Genomic DNA, 19833 nt, shown 5'->3' with positions numbered 1-19833 from the left:
AAAAAAAATGGGGATGCAAAATTTTTGAAATGTGAGAATGTATCCTCCTCCCGCCCCCGATTTACGCCTTGTAATGGGACGCTAGTCAGAAGCAGTCTAGTCAAATTCCACTCCAGCAGTCCATTTCTCTTTTTTCAGTCAAATGCTACACTTTTCCCAACAGACTCTGTCTTGACGATAACCATTATCGTATCGTGGTTGTCTTCTCCTGGGCGGGAGTGCCGTCATCCTTGCAGTTTACAGGTGAGCGGTCCTCTTGATTTCATTGCCAGTCGGTTTTTTTTGTCGACGAGGGAACCGTTTGACACTAACCCGGCCCGTCCTTTCTCCACTACGAGTACTCATCAATCTACTCCGTCGCGATATACATACACTGCAAAAACTGCAGTGTTTAAATTTACACCATTTGTATCTATATAGGACCATCTGTTGTTAAATTGTACTGGTGTTGTCCTATATAGATACCGAATGGTGTTAAATTAACACTACAGTTTTTGCAGTGTAGATGCAGCCCATAATTTATAATGGGCTCTGCTTCCACTTACACGGAGGCATTACTTTTAAGAACCCGATGATGAGAAAAAATGCACTTTGCGCGAAAGCAATTTGGCATTCCGGAGGAAAATGGTACCACCACGTACCGAAGGAAGCTTCGTAATTGCATTGAAATTTTGATCAAATAAACAACGTCTAGGCCTGAAACAGGTGGTGCTGTGATGCAGAAAAGTCGTTTTAAATGTTTTTTTCCCCCTGGTAACGAAATCGTCGGTGGCACCACGAAGTGCCGTATTGTTGTGGCGTAACTGATTAATGAACAAAAAGAGTAAGTTACTGCACTTTGCCAAAGATGGCTTTTAATAAATTTTTGGGAACTCCATTTTAAAAATGGTCAATTCAGAAATCTGAAATGCTGGCCAGTCAGTTTCTTTTAATTCTTTATCTTTTCTTTAAAACACTTTCAATGTTCACTCTGGAAAATAAATCAGACGATTGAAAGTGACCGTACGACAATTGTCGTTACGGTAGCTGAATCACACTTGTTATCGTATTTCGCCAAGCAGAATTTTAATAACTCCTACCTCGGAAAAAAATAACAAATCTAATTTATTTAAGCCACTCGACCATTCGGGTCTATGCAGAATCAATTTCCGGAATGTGCGTTGAGCCAGAGAATAATAACACATTTCGAACTCTGAAACATTGGCATTCGTGAAAGACGTGATTTTGAAAGAATAATAATGATTAATGATAATTATATTCCCATGCCCCTGCCTGCCTGCACGTGCTGCTTGCAAATACAAACACCATAATTTTGAAATTGATAAAATAGTCCCCACATTTGTTGCCTTGGGCTCAGCTGAAGTGGACATGAAAAGAACACATCTGGAGACAACCCGATCGAATTATAGTCCATGTAGCAAACGGGTATTCGCTTCAGACGAAATGTTGATTCAATAGGCAACATTCTTGGAGCCGCACGTATCCCGTAAGCGCATGATTATTCTAACGGTCCCTAACGTTTCCGAATGACCGTTTGATAATTCACGGCAATATTGTATGGCAATATTTTTGTTAATTTTGTTCAAAAATATCTGGAGATCAATCAGTTGAATAATTGAAAACCCCATTTCATAGTACACAACAGTTCTCATTTCTGTTGTAAAATAAAAAATTAAGCGAAAAAAAAATGTGTCCGATTGAGGAATCTTTACATGAACTATTAGAGCTTATATTTTCCTTTAACTCTATTCAGGAAGTTAAAAAGAGATGCCGCTATCCAAAGTAGGGCGTGGCAAATAAAGTGGGAGGAGCTACAGATGCAAAGTGACCACGCCCGTGGATGCAGAACCTCTTCGTTTTCTCTTGTAAGTTCCCCGGCCACGGACACTTCAAGATTAGTTTACTTTCATTTTGAAGTATATGACCGTGAATGTTGTCTGTATTTGTTGCGGTTACCTGATTGTCGAATGAACAAAACCATAAAGGTTGCCAAGCCACAAAAAACATTCAAAATTGAATTCCGATTTGCCTAATTTAATAATCTTTGTTATTGACTACCTGAATTATGTAGGGCAATGCCGAGAATATCATTGTATAAGGCGAAGCAGGTACCGACAAAAACATCCACAGAACGGCAATACTTTCATTTTGAAACCTTGAATCGTTCTGAGAAGAAGTTAATCTTGTTATGCCAACCTGATCAAGCAGGGTTGGGCTCCAATAAGCCGCGCAGCTGTGATCCTGAGGGGAATTCTGCTGCACATTAATCACAGTTCATTCAATTTTCAATGTCAATTTCCCCTCAATGGAAGATGTCTCCCTGTCTGTCAGCCGTTCGTTGTCACAAAAAGAGTCCCTTTTTGTATCAGTTGTTAAAACAAACTGTTTCATTTTTTTTTCTCTCGTAGGGGAGTGTTTCTTTAAAAACGGAAGAAGGAAAACAGGTTTTTACCCAGACAGCATTTTACCAGGTGAGAGTTTGAGAAGTAACCTAAAACAAACAAACAGATGCAGGCAGTTTCTCAAACCTCATTTCGTTCGAGTTTCGGCTTCATTATCTTTTCCCGTGGCGGAAATTGATCACTGTCTCCTAAGTCCAAAATGGTCATTAGTCTCCAAAGTCAATGGCCTGAATTGGAGCCTGAAGCAACAACAGGAGACGGGGCCGATGTTTGAGTAATGGCCCTTGAGACTTTGAAGACATCCAACAAGGTTACCATGTTTTCTGCAAAATCATCACTATCAGACGTAATTCAATGACAATGGGCGTTAAAGGAAATATACAACATTTGCTTTGCTGTAACTTTCAGAAATGGATGGATTTGGGGGATAGTATCATATAGCAAATATCATTACTGAACAAGTTCTATAGTCGCCTTTGAAAGGCTACTAAAAGGGGGAGCAGTAGATCATCATTTTGATGCAAAGTACAATTAAAGTTCGTTGAAATAAGCAAGATTTCCTGACAGAATCGGTCTCATTTATTGGTTTAAAAAAAAAATGCCAGCGAAAAATTAAGTCACACAGAGGATATTTCATAGAGTTACACCCGGGGGGTGTTAACTATATTAAAGGCCCCTTAGCTGACAGTAGATAATACTCGTCTTAATTGTCTAAGTATTTTGTTTTCCCTTGTATTTTTCAACAGGGTCGAACTGTTGCTGTCAAGAGGATCTCCCAAGATGAAGTGAAGATGAATAGAGAGATTCTCATTGAGCTGAAAAACGTAAGAGGACATAAGGGTTGATCATCTTTAACTTTCGCTGTTGAAAAGGATATAATTACGGACACATTTCTCTGTGAAATTTGAATGAACACTCTTTTAAAACGAATAGCTCATAATTATTCTCAAGGAAATTTCTGTCCACAGATGCGGGATTTGGAGCATCCCAACTTGGCAAGATTTATCGGATTGTGTGTCGACGTTCCTAACGTGGCCATCGTCAACGAGTATTGCCCCAAAGGAAGTCTGATGGTACGTAGTCTTTTTGAGACATCACATAACAAGTAAGACAGTGCCGTAACGAAGGTGGGGGGGGGTAGGCCTTTCCTATTGGTTTTGAGTTGGGGAGTAGACAACATACGAAGATTTTGGACTCTTTTCATATTGAATTACATGTTTTTGCATAGGTGAACTGAATTTGACACATTGCCGTCTATCTCACGCCAGGCAATGTTTACCGTTAAATTTGCTAACACTAATAAAGTTGAAATGTTCTTCCCCCATTTGTGGTTTGTGTGTTGCGCAAGTAAACAATTTCTTGTAAACTATTTCTTTGAAGAAAAAAAACAGTTTCATATAAATAACCGAGTCGAACCCAATTTTCATTGATTTCATGGTCGGCGTAAATGGTATCGGTAGCTTTATGTTGAAATACTCATGACGTATAAAATAAAGATCAGTAAAGGCCTGTGACTTATATACATGGACGAGTTGAATGTAGAAGCCAGACGTTGAGGCTTCTATAGATCCGCCCTGTCGTTATTCTGTCCATTGTCCTGCTTTTAACTCTGTGACAAACACAATTTGGAGGATTCCACTAATTTAGAATAGTTGATATACCAATGTCATCTGCCCACCACAAGCAGTAATTCAATATTTAATTCTTGTGAAATTGCAGGACATTCTTCAGAAACGATTCCATCAAACTTGACTGGTTCTTCAAGTACTCCCTTATCAGTGACGTCATCAAGGTATTTGTGGTCTCAATTTAAATTCATTTGAAAGCAAAGATTCCTGGAGGAAAATCAATCCCTTTTGAAGAAAAATTTTCTTTTTTTTATTCCTTTGAAAAGCAGTAAAATGATTTGATTTCCCAGGATACTGTTATTCAAGATGTCAGTGTGCCTTTCCGGTTGAATTGAATTGAATTAAATTTTGCGGGTCTTACGCAGTTTACTTTAAGCCGTGGAAGTTTTTCAACGTGAAATGTTGGAGCATTTTTTTTTCGCTAAGTGGTCAATAACAGAATCTGATTGATCAATGCAGGGAGTGCAGTACCTTCACCGCAGTGAGCTGTCAGTCCACGGCCGACTCAACTCCTCCAACTGCCTCGTCGATAGTCGATTCGTCCTCAAACTTATCGACTTTGGCTTGCCGTCCCTCCGAGAGGGCGCTTCGCAGGCCCTCGGTGACCACGCCCTGCTGACGAGTGAGTCATCACATCTTCGAAAAACACAAAGCATTGTCCTTCATTTTTAAAAATGCATACTCTAGATTCTTTCATAAATAATGGACTTTCATGTTTTTTTTCTGTTATGCTTATCTCTAAGTGAAAATCCAAACGGACTTACTTTGAAAAGAGATTTTCTTTAAAGCAAAATGAAAATAAATATATAAGTGTACTTCTGGAGAGATAAACAAAATTAAGATGTAGGCCTATTTGTATCAACCAAGATTTAGCACATTGTCAATCTCCTTTCTTCTTGATACAAAGTAAAGATTGTTGTTGATTTTCAATTTTGTACGTTATTGCCTGTCTTCATTATTGGAGTAATTTCACCTTTTATTCTCAGAGTCACTTTATGTTGCCCCAGAGCTACACCGCGATCCAAAGCGAGGCCCAACCAAAGAGGGCGACATTTACAGTGTAGGGATGCTCATGGGAGAAGTTGCAACCAGGCAGGGACCGTATGAGGCCGAGTCGAAGAACATGGAACTAAGTGGTAAAATATCGAATTTGTAAGCTGTAGCCAACGACTAGTTGAAGTTTATTAGCAATCAATTGTTGCTAAGAATCAACAATGCGAATTTGTGAAGCGCACATATCCATCACAACTGGTGCTCAAGGCGCTACATCATTATTACCCTTGCTCACTGGGCTAATAGAACGTACCAAAGACCATCTCAGCTCCCTGTGAAGTATTCAGTTGGATGCTGCCATTTTCGGTGCACACCAGCCAAAATCAACCACAATCACCATATATCTGCCCTCCCAGGAACCCATCTAGTCCTGAGTGGGGAGAAGTGTCTTGCCAAAGGACACACACATCGTAACGCCACAGGTTGGACTCGAACCAACAGCTGGCAGAGCTACCCTCAGAACTTTAATTGGATGCCTCAGACCACGAGCTATCGACTTGCCACTCCTAAACATCCGTAGCAAAATGTTCCCTTTGTATACCTTCTCCACTATTTTTTTAACGGTGGTTGTCAAAATATTGATTTTGTTTCCCACTTTTTAGAGATTGTTGACAAAATCAAGTGTCCTCCTTCCGGCAGCCTGAGTCAACCATTCAGACCACAGGTTGCCGGCGAGAACGTCGACTCCAGTATATCCGAGTTGATCAAAGCGTGTTGGGGCGGAAGACCCTAAAGACAGACCTAATGTCAACTCGCTGAACGCATCCATCGTCAAAATCAACAGGTGAGTTTAATACAGTGGCTAAGCACAAAGTGAACGCAATCCTAGATGATATCATTCACCAGGGCCCAGTCTCATGTTGGTGCTAAGTAGGAAATATCGCTAGCAAGTTGATATGTTAAGGAAAATTCAGCTGAGTACCAGGTAAAATCAATATACACAGCGTGACGTTTTTGGTTGGTACCCTGCTTTTTCTAAGCAAAATTGTTTGTGGCTTAGCAATTTGTTTGTTGGAAGCGGCTCTTTCAAATCAACTTCTGAGTATTAATGATCTAAAATGCTGATGATTCCTCGGAATAGAAAGAGGAACACAGGCACGGGTATCCTAGACAACCTGCTGAATCGGATGGAGCAGTACGCCAACAATCTGGAAGAGTTGGTGGAGGAGAGAACCGCAGCCTTCTTGGAGGAGAAGAAACGAGCTGAGACGCTGCTTTATGAGCTCTTACCCAGGTCAGAAATATCTAAGAAACTCTTGAATAGCTTCCTAAAAGATACACAGTGAAAGATATGCATAGACATTGTTCTCCATAGAACATAACTGCTGTATTCCTGTTTTGTTGAACTGCCTTTCGTTATGTCCACTTAAACAAATTTTAACCTCCCTATAATCATTGACCCATCTAAGAGTTATCGCCTTTGATTCTCTCTTGAAACCTTCCTCTTTTAAAGCTACACTGCAAAGATGGCGATGTTATTATGAAGACATAGATACAGACACTCACGGTTTCATTACAGGACTGCCGATGTAAAACTTTTTAATACACCTTTTTTTCAGTGTACGCACTCCCTCTAGTATCCCGTCGCAAAGCACATTTCTTTAACCTGTTTCATGTCCTTTGCGCCATCAGTTTTATGGAAGTCTTTGACATTGGCGTCTTTCCTGTAATTTGCCAAGTAGGCCTATCATGACTTTGTACATGTAGAGAAGTAACTAAGCATTTAAAGAAAAAAAAAGTCTTCAATATGTCAATGATTAGCTTGATGTCGATCTTAAAAATCGGGGAACTTGAGAAATGCTAAAAGTAATTTGTTTCTTTCAAAATTTTGCAGGGTCGTAGCAGATCAGTTTGAAGCAAGGCAAGGCCGTCGACCCGGAATCTTACGACAGTGTCACCATCTTCTTCAGTGACATCAAAGGGTTCACTGAACTCTCGGCACAGAGCACGCCATGCAGGTGGTTTTAAACTAATCCCTGATTCGTTCTGTAGATATCTCACGCTCACACCACAGTTTGTTTTGAAATTGTACAAGCCGGCTTAATGTTCTAGTTCAATTTATGCATCTCGAACCGCCTTGCTCAGTGTGTTCAGGAGGCTATTATTCCCTTATAAGGAACTATTTCTCAGCGAGTTCACGTGTAGGGAACGTCCCACGACATTTTGGCTGATGATTTGATCTTGCTAAGTGACAGCTTCACGAAATGTATCCTCAAGAATTGTATTAAAATAGGCATTTACAAAAGTGATTTGTGTTTATCTCTGTGCCACAGGTGGTCATGTTACTGAACGATCTGTACACCTGTTTTGATGGCATCATTGAACATTTTGATGTGTATAAGGTAAGCTGAACTTATAACCTCTGAAACCAAATAATGCTCTGCTCAATTTCAGCCTCTTGTAACTGGTTGTTCCGTGTTGGGACACCGTAGGAAGACTTCCTTTTAAGACATTTGTCTTCGTTTCTGTTCAGGTTGAGACTATCGGGGACGCCTACATGGTGGTGTCTGGCGTGCCAGTCCGCAACGGCAATGCGCATGCGCGTGAGATTTGCAACATGGCGCTGGCCTTGCTTAAGGCAGTCGGCTCCTTCAGGATTCGACACAAGAGAGACCAGAAACTTCATATGCGGGTGGGAATACACACAGGTATAGGTAACCAATAATCATTATCATGGCATGTCAGTCATTGTTGTTGATACCGAAGTTTATTTGGCGAATATACGGGTCAAAAGCATAATGATTTGCATAGACGCATTGAAGCACTTCCATAATCCTAATAGGGATTAATATAACTTTTACAATGTTATGGTCCATCAAGGAACTTTTTCAATTGCGCTCTTTTCCGTGATGTATAGACGTTATTCAAAGTTGAAGCGTTACAACTTTTTGAAAACTTAAACAAGAGTAGGTGTGGGTTTGTTTTCTTTGTTTTTTTTGAGGGGGGGTAATTTTCTCTTTTCTTTGGACGTGTAAGATAGTATGTTGTGTTGGAAGATGTTGTTGTTAACTTTGGACATTTTATTAATGGTTATAGAAAAATGAATGTGTCCCGCAGATATCAACACTTTAATTTTGTTTTTCATTGTGACTTCAGGTCCGTGCGTAGCTGGCGTGGTGGGGCTCAAGATGCCTCGCTATTGTCTCTTCGGAGACACAGTGAATACGGCATCTCGAATGGAATCAAACGGAGAAGGTACTTTTTTAATATATACGTTGCCATGGTTACCCCGTCATTTCGTACTGCGAGCTAGAGTGGTCCATTTTCATAACTTGAACTTTATAAGTAGTTCCCCTTGACGACTCGTAATTTAGATTTCAGACTTCGCCCTGTCGGCAATTTGTCGTTGATGGCGCTTTAGAGAGTTTGTCCTGATTGATGAATGACCTCCCGTTTACCGCTTTTATGGATAAAAAAACAGCTGGAGAATTTAATAGAGTGTAGGTCGTTCGCATTTTGATAAAACTACAATTCCCCCCAGACAAAAATTTGTTTTCAACTTCAAAGAGGTCTACTTATGAGAATCCCTGTGTGCAATTAAAGTGAGGGCTTATTCCGAATTTAGAAATAATAGCGAGATAGAAAGGGGAAATATTGCAGGGAATTGTGCCTTTGATGATACAAACAAGGCATTCGGCACACAGTCAGATTTTGTCACGAGAAAGATATGTGGCTATTATATCTATTAAACATTTGTCCTTTGAAAAAATATAGGTAGAATAACAAGCAATTTTCAAAATGGCTGCCATTGCTTGTTATTCTACCTAATTTTTTTTCAAAGGACAAATCTGCGATGCCTTATCGCCAAATATCTTCTTAACACATACTCTGACTGCGTGCCAAATGCCATGCTTGTATCATCCAAAGCACAATCATATCACCTAATCGCCGTAACAGCTATAGTGAATGATGAAATAACTCAGGTTTCTTCCTTCTTTGACCCTACTTGCAGTTCTGCTTTATAACTGATTTTCCTATATACATGTCTTTATCTGCCTCCACCAAGCTTTGAAGATCCACATCAGTTCGGACACCAAGGAAATTTTGGAGGATTTCGGAGGCTTCAACATTGAACTCAGGGGTGCAGTAGCACTAAAGGTATGATTGAGTTTAATTCGAGCAGATCGGGCTCAGTCAAGTTCTGATCTGAGAGTATCCAAAGCTAATTCAAATAACCAAACAGCCATTTTTTTAAAAACTTTATTTCAAACTTAAAACTGAACCACGGGGGAAAAGTTCAACCAACAAGTCTAATGTCACATAGAAAAACGCATCAATTACAAGATATCACCGTCCTATTGAAAGCGGAGTGCATTTTTATCGTGTAAAAAAACATGGGAGGTTTCTGAATTTCTGTTTACGAGTTTGAACTGTAACTTTTTGCAGTTTTGCACGAGCTTTTAATAACTTCGCATTTTTTGTTTTGGTTGGGACTGCAATTCTATCTCGGATAAACAGTACAAATTCAGTTGTTTTCATTTGCATGTACCCCCATCTTTTCTTTTATCCATTTCTTTCTCCACCGTTATTTCTATTTATTTAAGTTGTTGGCATTGCATCCAATAAGTATAAGGATTCGTTTTTATTTGCTGACCATTTTCACAATTTTTTTTTCTCCATATTTTTGCATTCTTGATTTTTGAATTTGTTTCATTTTCAGGGAAAGGGCGTCCAAACCACCTATTGGTTGCTAGGCAACAGTGAAAAATGTGTGAATGCGGTTACCGAGAGTGAGTTCACCTAATCATAAAATATCATTGAAATATTCTACGGACTCATTTGCGATTATTGTAAATATATGTGTATTAATATACATTTTCACAGGCCTGGTGTTTTTATCCACAAATGGGACATTTGCTTTCAATCTTTTTTCCCTTGCACTTGTATATTGAAAAATCACATCACATGTACTTTGTCCTATAGAAACTATATAAATTATATTTTATTTCCATATAGATTGTATTCATAAAATGATATATTCCATACCTATATTTTCATATATTTTCATAATTGTTCGTTTTTCAAAACAAAAATCAACCTTTTCTGAGGACAAGGATTACGAATTTGGCACAAAGGATGGGAAATTACACACAAAAAATATATCTAATGCGACTATTATCATTTACTATTAAGTACTTTTCGGGTAGTACAATTTTATCATGGTCGATTGTGTACAGTAGCTCAAAGAAGTAAGAAACTGATGAGCATAAAGGATAAACCCTCAAGTTGAATGTATCCAAAATTAACGGTTTAAACAATTACTCTATCTACTTACAATGTTGCTAGGCTACGTGTTCTCTTTTATGACAACGCGTGAGGCCTCCTCCTACTATACTTACCATCAATTCTGTACAAAGTATATTTATACTTAATTATATGTAATGTTTTCATTATTTGTGTAAACCAGCTGAAAGAAACCCAATGTAAATGAAACATGAAAATACTATAACTATATTTTGTACTATATAATTATATTGTGAAATCATTCTATATATAAATATCGACCGAATGTCAGATTTTTTCTTTAAAGTTAAGATTTATATGAAACGTTTATCGTTTTATTACAAATATTGTTGTCATGTAAAATTATATGTATGTATTTACGTGTCACTGTACTAAGTCACACGTGCAAATACGGCTTTCTAAACATAAACAAATAATTCCTCTTTACAAAATATGTTTTTACTACGCAAACTAACGTAACGAAATCCGACTGACTGAAGAATAATTATAAAGCTCTTGCATGGAAGTTCACTTATTTGACAACAGAAGCTGTTTAAGTTTTCTTTACGAAAACCCAAACTATTTGATATGGTAGCATGTTTTTAAAAAAATCAAACAAAATCTTTAGTAATAAAGTGCAACCTTAAAAGAAGTCGGTTTTGAGAATCATAAAACATTCCTTTGAATTTGCCAATAATACTTTATATTCATGTGCAGACCAAATAAAGTTATCTTTCACAATTGCAACAGTACTTTAAAAAGTGTTTGGCTGTAAGTGCAAATTTTCAAGTTGACCACTAATATATAACAACAGGCACGCCTAATTCCATTAATTCAACAGATAAGTTAATACATTAGGTATCACATGAGGCATGCGCATGATGCAGTGGAAATGTTCGTGTCTAGCTGAGAAGACAATGTATATGACCATGTACAAAATGTGTCAAATAGCCTACAGTGCATGCTTTCAAAAATATGTTCTTTTTAGCGTCTGGACCCGAACAAATTACTGTACCAAGCGGAAATCGGTTTAAAACTATAGTCATCAGCAACTGCAACTCTTGGCATTTTGATTGGTGAAGTTTTAGCTTTGGGGTGCTGTGGTCCAATAGTTACGTGTTCGACTCGTTTGCTGGGGTAAATGGGTTCGAATCCTGACGGGGAACATGGTGCTTGTTCTCTTGAGCAAGGCACTTTACCATTATTGCTTCGTCCTTCGGATGGGACGTGAAGCCGTAGGTCCGTGTGTTGTGTAATGCACGTTACGAACGCAGTAACACTTATCGCTAAGAGAAGGGGTTTGCCCCAGTGTTTCTGGTAGTGGCTGCAATACGCGCCGCAGCACCTTGTATGCCCTTTATAAAGGTGCTACATAATGGGTCTCACATTCTCATAAACTTCATTTACCTGTCTTCAAAAATTTACATAATTACCAGCGCCTTGAGTACCTAATTGTCGGTAGATACGTGCGCTATATAAGACTCCTTAAATCTTCCTTGCTTAGCTGCTCGATAAAATTGGCCTATGTCTTCTCTTGTCAACCTGATTCACACAAATAGATACAGCCTCAAAAGAGCGCATGTTCAGCCTGTTGAAGTTGACCAACTTTCAATTCTCGGTAATCGACATATGCCCATCGTCGAGTGTTTCCTCAGGTTGTCGCTGATTATCGACAAGCGGTCGATTTAACCAGGTTTCTGTGTTTTTAAGTCGACTGATGTCGAGTTCTCCTCTTTTGGTCAAAATGTTGTTGCTTTCCAAAAGCCAAAATGTCGTTTGAGTTCCCTTACCCTGTCGGACATTAAAGAAAAAGCATTTAACAAATAATAAAGTTCACTAATCAGCTGAAAATGAAAAAAACAAAATGCTGTATAACATCAAATCCTATATGATAACTAAATGATTATCACGTGTAGATTGTCCTGCAACAAGTTTATAAACTCCTCCTTGTAAAACATTTTCTGTGATAATATGAACTTTTTAAGCGAATGGAAACAATGCCAGTATATTCAGGATTTTCTTTAAATTCTGGCAGGAAACCATTTTCGTCATCTTACCTTCATCTCCACAGCTCCTCTTAACTGAAGTTGGAAGCATCCAAAGCTATCCAGTATGACTTTGGTGTCGGAACTAACATGTATCTTCATGGCTGAAAGAAATACATTAATTTGTTTTTGTAATTTATAAGATCTCCTGATGTAACCCAAAATAAATAACTTTCAATTCTAAAGCAACCGCGAGCTTTGCTTGGCGGAGAAACATGTCATTTCTTGGTGGCAAATAAGCCGTCATGAATAGCGCCATCAAGTGTCAAGTAATGCCCTTTCCGTCTACAATAAACAACGTCCCTACCTATCAGATAACGTCGTTCTCCATCCCCACCCCCCCCACCCCATCCCCCACCCCAATTATTTTCAATTATTTTTTTTCGAATCTCTGGCGGTCAAATGAGCCCTTTCAAATTGGTCTTGCAACGCCTTGTATAATATAGACAATACAATACAGACCGTCAGAAATTGTACGCGTACGGAATACGTGATATGCGGCTCAGGAAAAGTGGCCCATTTAACCACCTTTTATGTGATAATTTCACCAGAGTTACGTAATACATTTCATTATTTTGATGTGACATGTACATTGCTCGTAGTGTGCCGATGAAATTACAATGCAAACAAAATGATTGCGACTTCTTTCCGAGCTGCATACGTTTCCCGTACGCGTAACATTTCTAATGGTCCAAAATTCCTTCCCTGCGTAAACAAAGCAGCCTTATAAGAAGATGTACACCAAAATACCTTCTCCGTTTGATTCCATTCGAGATGCCGTATTCACCGTATCACCAAACAGACAATAGCGAGGCATCTTGAGCCCCACCACGCCAGCTACGCACGGACCTTAGTTGTGAATTACAGACAACCAAAATAACCAACAGTTAGAAAACATTCGTTTGCCAGGATTATATAAGCTGATAGGGAAAATACAGCAGGGTAATTATGTTCTTTGGTATTAAGTTTTATATATCCCACATAGCGCGGCGCGCCCTTAGTAAGGTCAGGTATTTTTCCTCATGGTATGCATACGTAGATAGTTTGTACTCTTATTATCACTGGATTTAAATTACAAAACCAATCTTCATTGAGGGCGCTCTTTACAAGGATCTATAGGCGTAACGTCATTAACCGTAAATACATGTATAATGAAAACATAAAATACTTAACAATGTAACAACGACTACCAACATATGCATGTACAGTAATAGAACACATTAAGAAACAATTACACACAAAACGGAAATAATCAAAGGAAATATCAAAACAAAAGTTTCCGCAAATCTTGATGGAAATTCCAATGAATGGAATTGAGTGTTAATTTACCGGTGTGTATTCCGACTCGTAGCTTCAGCTTGGTGTCGGGTTTGTGTCTTATCGTGAACAAGCCTACGGCCTGGAGTAAGGCCAGCGCCATGTTGCCGATTTCTCGCGCGTGCGCATTGCCATTGCGGACGGGAACACCAGACACGACCATGTAAGCATCTCCAATGGTCTCCACCTGCAAATAAATAACACAAAACAGTAAAAGGTAAAAACAACTGTTCAGTGAGCTTTTATCTTATTGATACCGCGAAACCAGCGTTAAGACTAATAGAATGTATATAAGCCTGAGGTTCTTAACACATTCAAATCGTGTCACTGATAAAATAACATAATAAATAGTGTATACATTTGTATAGTTGTACAGGGTGACCCAAAATAAATGCAAACCTGAAACAGTTGCCTTTAAAAAAAGGATTGGTGGATTTCTATGTTTTATCTGGGTATCAGATTAAAGCTGAGAGCTTTTTCTTTTAAATACTGAAACAATCACGAAAATAGCACTTTGGGTTGCTGAGAAAATGCCAACTATGTAAAAGTAGTCATTTTTCATACTGTACACAAACGAATTACCACTAAAGTAAGGGATTTTCACTGTACCTATTTGTGCATGTCTTAATCCTTACAAACAACCGACACATAATATGACAAGAGTACAAATGATTTGATGGAAACACCTTTTATTTTCCACCTGAACAGGTATCTCATCCTTTTTAGTCCTATTTCAACCTTTTGGCATCAAAAATATGTCGAAATATAAAGACATTGCACAAATGAAGGATAATTGCACATATGCAGTAGGTTACAGTAAAATGTTTCACTGTTTGAAGAATTTGTGTACAGGATGAAAAATGACTATTGCAAAATTGGCATTTCTCAGCAACCCCAAGTGCTATTTTCATGATTTTTTTTGAGAATTTGAAAGAAAAGCTTTCAGCTTTAATCTGATACCCAAAACATAAAAATCCACCGATCCCTTGTTTTAAAGGCAAATGTTTTAGGGTTGCATTGTTGGGTCACCTTGTACTATAAGGGACCGAGTTCTATTTGACAAAGGCGCTCCAACGAATAAGTCGAACAGTGACGACTGCAAACATTTTGCGTAAACGGAAAGATTTTAAAATAGACAAGGCACGGGTCATTCCATTTCACGTTGGGCTGACAAGTCTAAATCTCTAATCATAAATTATAGAAATTCATGCGTACCTTGTACACGTCAAAATTCCCAATGATGCCATCGAAACATGTGTACAGATCGTTCAGTAACATGACCACCTAAACCATAAAAATATACACAAAGTACATTCAAAAGGCACGTAGGTTACATTGTCATCCGAATGTCTCTTTCTGAGATTAGTGTTTGATGACCATCTAATGACGGACAAACTATGAAAAGTATCATGCTGATAAAATGCATATATTCCAAACATAACGAATTTCTTTTGCTTCTCTGTGTTTTAATAGTAATCTTTTGCTGTTCTTAGGTCAGCACATCTGTGGTAGGTCACTATTGAAAATGTAGACAGCAATTAAATTCATGAACAGGAAGACGGCCTGCACGGGTCATAGATGATTTCGCACCGGTACATCTGCGATTATCTGTCAGAACCTCGAGTGGTAGATGCGAGTGGTATGTCACTAATCCAGGAAGGAAAACATGAATGAAACAAACCTGCATAGGCGTGCTCTGTGCCGAGAGTTCAGTGAACCCTTGATGTCACTGAAGAAGATGGTGACACTGTCGTAAGATTCGGGGTCGACTGCCTTGCCTTGCTTCAACTGATCTGCTACGGTTCTTTACAATAATGAGAGGCACGGCAATTGAAAACTTGGCTGGCAGGTTGCTTAGCTGACATTTTGTTTATAAGTATATTTGAAGCTGAAATATCAACTTCAAAGGCAGAACTATGTGTAAAATATTGTTTGAAATAAGTCATCATTAAACGACGGAAGAAAAAAAATTAACAAACTCAGATCGTGCACATTTGTTTACCTTTACTGAAGAAAATAAACTTCGTTCAAAATTAGTGTTTTTTAGTAAAGCCTTATTAAGTCTTGACTAGAACCCAACTCTTTTATCTAGATGACATCATCTTCTGTGGTGTTGCGTATTGTGATAGATGCTCATACCAGAACGCAGAAGTAATCATACGCGTGTGACGTGTTTGGAGAACACTGGCCATAAACATCGTTGGTTCTCACCTGGGTAAGAGCTCATAAAGCAGCGTCTCAGCTCGTTTCTTCTCCTCCAAGAAGGCTGCGGTTCTCTCCTCCACCAACTCCTCCAGATGTTGGCGTACTGCTCCATTCGATTCAGCAGGTTGTCTAGGATACCCGTGCCTGTGTTTTTCTGTCTATACCCGGGAAATCACCAGCACGGAGATCATTAACACCAAGGGGTCATTTTCATAGAGATGCTTACTCAGATACTTGCTAAGCATAGAAACATTATCTCAGGAAAAGTACGTTACCAGCCGAAAGATTATTGAACGATATTGCTTTAGACTGGTGCTCAGCTGAATTTTGCTTAACATATCAATTTGCTAAGCGATATTTCCTGCTTAGCACCAACATGATACTGGGGCCTGGTGAATGATATCATCTAGGATTGCGTTCACTTTGTGCTTAGCCACTGTATTAAACTCACCTGTTGATTTTGACGATGGATGCGTTCAGCGAGTTGACATTAGGTCTGTCTTTAGGGTTTTCCGCCCAACACGCTTTGATCAACTCGGATATACTGGAGTCGACGTTCTCGGCGGTTGCTCGTTGCCGGAATGGTTGCAGGCCAGCAGGTGGCGACTTCAGTTTGTTTAGTATTTCTTAAAGGGGAATGGAAATAAAGAAATAGAAAGAAGGTTCTGAAAAAAAGTTACAAAAAGTGGTGTTTAAATAACATTTCATAGAAATCTACGGAAACACTTCGGAATGATTTTCCCTGTTTGCCATGAGATCAGTTTTACGGCATCTCGAAATCATCACAATCTGTCCTCTGGACTCACATGTACATATTTATACTCCTGGCTCGAGAGAATCGATCCAGGTAAAGTGTCTTCCCAAGAACACAAGCACTATCATGAATTGCGGGGTTCAAGATCGCATCCAGCGCCGAGTCGGACACCACATTGGGCCATAGTGGCGCTCGGCAAGAATTGAGCTTGGATGTAAAGGTTATTGGTGATTAATAATTGCTAATTTGTTTCACTTCGAACTGATAGCGTATTAGCTTACCATTGACATCCATGTTCTTGGACTCGACTTCATACGGCCCCTCCCGTGTCGCCACTTCTCTCATGACCATCCCTACACTGTAGATGTCGCCCTCTTTAGTTGGGCCTCGCTTTGGATCTCGGAGTAGCTCTGGGGCGACCCATAACAACTCTGTGTAAAACAAATGGTGGTTGGACAAAATCCCTTTTCTTACCATCATGTTTCATTCTTAAGTGACTATCACCCAGTATTCGATGTGTGCGGTCAGACTGTTCCAACTGAACGACTACCCTGACAATCCATAATATAGGCTACCGAAAGAGAGCTTAAAAATCACAGTGTCTTCAGTTAATTGTTTCTCCACAACAACAATATCTGAAGAACAAGACTATTACTCCTTCTCAAAACCTAGAATGAGACACAAACAAAAGTTCTCCGAAGGAACAAAGTAATGGCTCGAACTGCAAGACTTACTCGTCTGCTGCGCGTGGCTTCCGCGAGGTCGCGCAGCGCCCTCCCGGAAGGACAGCAAACCAAAGTCAATAAGTTTAAGGACGAATCGACTATCCACGAGGCAGTTGGAGGAGTTGAGTCGGCCGTGGACTGATAACTCACTGCGGTGAAGGTACTGCAACTCCCTGGACATAAAGACCATGCAGAGGCGATTTAAGGCTTTGTAAGATGGAGAGGACAATGTGGAGAAATTGGCAGATGCATCATAATTGATTCCCCTAAGCCTAGATCTAGGAGTCTTGACATTCTCCTCATTCTACGGAGGACAAAGCAAATTGATCGCAACGTCGACTAGCAGCTACGGTTCTATCAGAATCATTTCTCTGATTGTGACAAAGTCTCTCAAGACCAAAGTATTTGGCTTTAATAACAGATTGTCGACCGTGGGAAAGAATCAGCAATTCTCCAATTAATACCAGCAAGTATTTTTGCAATACACCAAAAAAAGCAGACAAATATATCGAAAAGCCCGTATTCGTCCATCTGCTTGTAGAAGTCATTGCTTCTTGGGAAGTCGGTTGTGTTTTTGAAAAAAATAAATGTTTTTTGTAGCTCGCTTGCCAGAACCACACTTTCCTCCGTACAGCGAAAATGCTACATATACATTCAGTGTAGATATGGTTTTTATCTTGTTTCACTTAACTGCTTCCTGTCTCCCAATGAAAACAATAATGGCAATATGAGAGTTTTGGGATTCGTTAAAGAACCGAAAATCAAAGCAACGCAGACTTTTGGCCTACCTTGATGACGTCACTGATAAGGGAATACTTGAAGAGCAATCAAGTTTGATGGAATCATTCTGAAGTATGTCCTGAAATGGAACAGAGGCGAATACGAAGAGCGGACATGATATTCTTTAACAAATCTTCACCAAACTTTTACATCAATAAAGAAGGATAATGTATCGATTCTATCAATTGGAATTACTGTTTTGGGGGGACACGACGACAGTTTTCAGCCCCTAATTGAGATTAGGGTCACATCATACGTACCATCAGGCTTCCTTGGGGCAATACTCGTTGACGATGGCCACGTTAGGAAACGTCGATGCACAATCCGAAAATCTCGCGAGATTGGGATGCTCCAAATCCCGCATCTAAAGTTTGATATTTTTAGGAACCACAGAGAAAACAGTTTAATTCCTAAACAAAAAAAGACTATAGTAAGATTTTGATGCTGCGGATTTGCGCCAGTAGTACCACGTGAACACTTTTGTTTAGGTGGAAATTGTACTTCTGTGAAGATCTGTAGGTAAAAGTATTACAAATTGGAGCAATAAGAAGTTTTTCAGCTAAACCAAATGCGACTTCACTGATGGTTTGAAGGCGCGTTGATTAAACCTTCACTTGCAATGGTAGCACACACAGACTAACGATCTTCTTTTTATCAGTTCTAAGCTGGTATCTGGAACGAAACCAGCCTATATATTGCACTGGGTGTTAGCCTAGATAGCGCCCTCTTCCGATCGCAGACTGAGTCCACACATGAATCGTTGTATTCTTACGGTTTTCAGCTCTATCAGCAGGCTCTTAGTAAGATCCACTTGGTCCGCGGCGCAGCCTCTTCACAGCAACAGTGCGACCCTAACATAAATGGGGCAAACGAATGGACAGTAGGCTATGTGTTATTCATGTCTCCTGATAAACTACAATCGTTTTAAGACTGGCGTATCAAAGTCGCGCCGAGCCAACTATAACCATAGGTGGCAACCTCACATGTCAACCCAAAATCATTTGGGTTAGCGACAGGCGACTTTTACGGTATAAGTTCCCATTTCCAGTCGATCTTTCGACGTAATCACTCCTTATCGGTTCCCAAATAAATCTAATTGTCGGAATGGGTTCGGCGCGACTGTGGAACGCCAGTCAAAGACGCTTGTGTACAACTTTAAATTTTAAAAGCATTATGCATAATATATGCAGGTTCTACTATTACTATCACGCCACGGTATAATGACGTAATCTTATTCAACTGCATTTTCAACTCTGTGTTTTTCATAGGTTGACATTAACATCCATTAAGAATCGTAAGAATCGACGATAAGGATTGACAGACATAAGTCTGTAAACATGCAAACATTTATTACTCTGCAAAATTCCATTGTTCATTATAAAAATAGTGTTATCAAATCGATCCAACTGACCTGATAGAATGCAGTTTTTGGAAGATCTGCTTCCCTTCATCTGTTTTAAGAGAGGCACTACCCTGTGCGGTAATGGGCAAAAACATTTCATCATGTCAATTACAAAACGGAGCATGGTATTTGTGTAAAACTATACAATTATGTCGGAGGTCATGTCATTTCATTCACATGTCATATTTATTGATTTTGTTATTTTGCTATGTACCAGATTTCTTTTATTTATGGATGTATTTCTCTAAAGGAGTATGGAATAAATGTCTTGACTTGACTTGACTTGACTTGACTTGACT

The 19833-nt window shown here is 39.2% G+C and overlaps 1 protein-coding gene and 1 pseudogene across 1 annotated transcript; one reads left to right on the top strand and one right to left on the bottom strand.

Moving 5' to 3' along the window:
- Positions 1 to 2408: 2408 nt before the first annotated feature.
- On the top strand, positions 2409 to 9827 carry LOC115921029 (atrial natriuretic peptide receptor 1-like; the record flags this gene model as incomplete). The annotated part of the gene is given in 16 exon segments (XM_030978043.1): positions 2409 to 2471; positions 3149 to 3226; positions 3371 to 3475; positions 4122 to 4133; positions 4135 to 4194; positions 4490 to 4652; positions 5017 to 5166; positions 5686 to 5801; positions 5803 to 5867; positions 6165 to 6317; positions 6934 to 7037; positions 7352 to 7425; positions 7557 to 7731; positions 8180 to 8278; positions 9090 to 9181; positions 9744 to 9827. Coding segments are annotated over 16 exon segments (1593 nt in total), but the record flags the coding sequence as incomplete, so codon positions are not given.
- A 2087-nt stretch (positions 9828 to 11914) lies between these two features.
- LOC115921011 lies at positions 11915 to 18983 on the bottom strand (annotated as a pseudogene).
- Positions 18984 to 19833: the final 850 nt, after the last annotated feature.

This window comes from Strongylocentrotus purpuratus, unplaced genomic scaffold (genome assembly GCF_000002235.5).
Source record: "Strongylocentrotus purpuratus isolate Spur 01 unplaced genomic scaffold, Spur_5.0 spur5_contig_130, whole genome shotgun sequence".
Lineage (NCBI taxonomy): Eukaryota > Metazoa > Echinodermata > Echinoidea > Camarodonta > Strongylocentrotidae > Strongylocentrotus > Strongylocentrotus purpuratus.
This window is presented reverse-complemented; position numbering and strand designations above follow the sequence as displayed.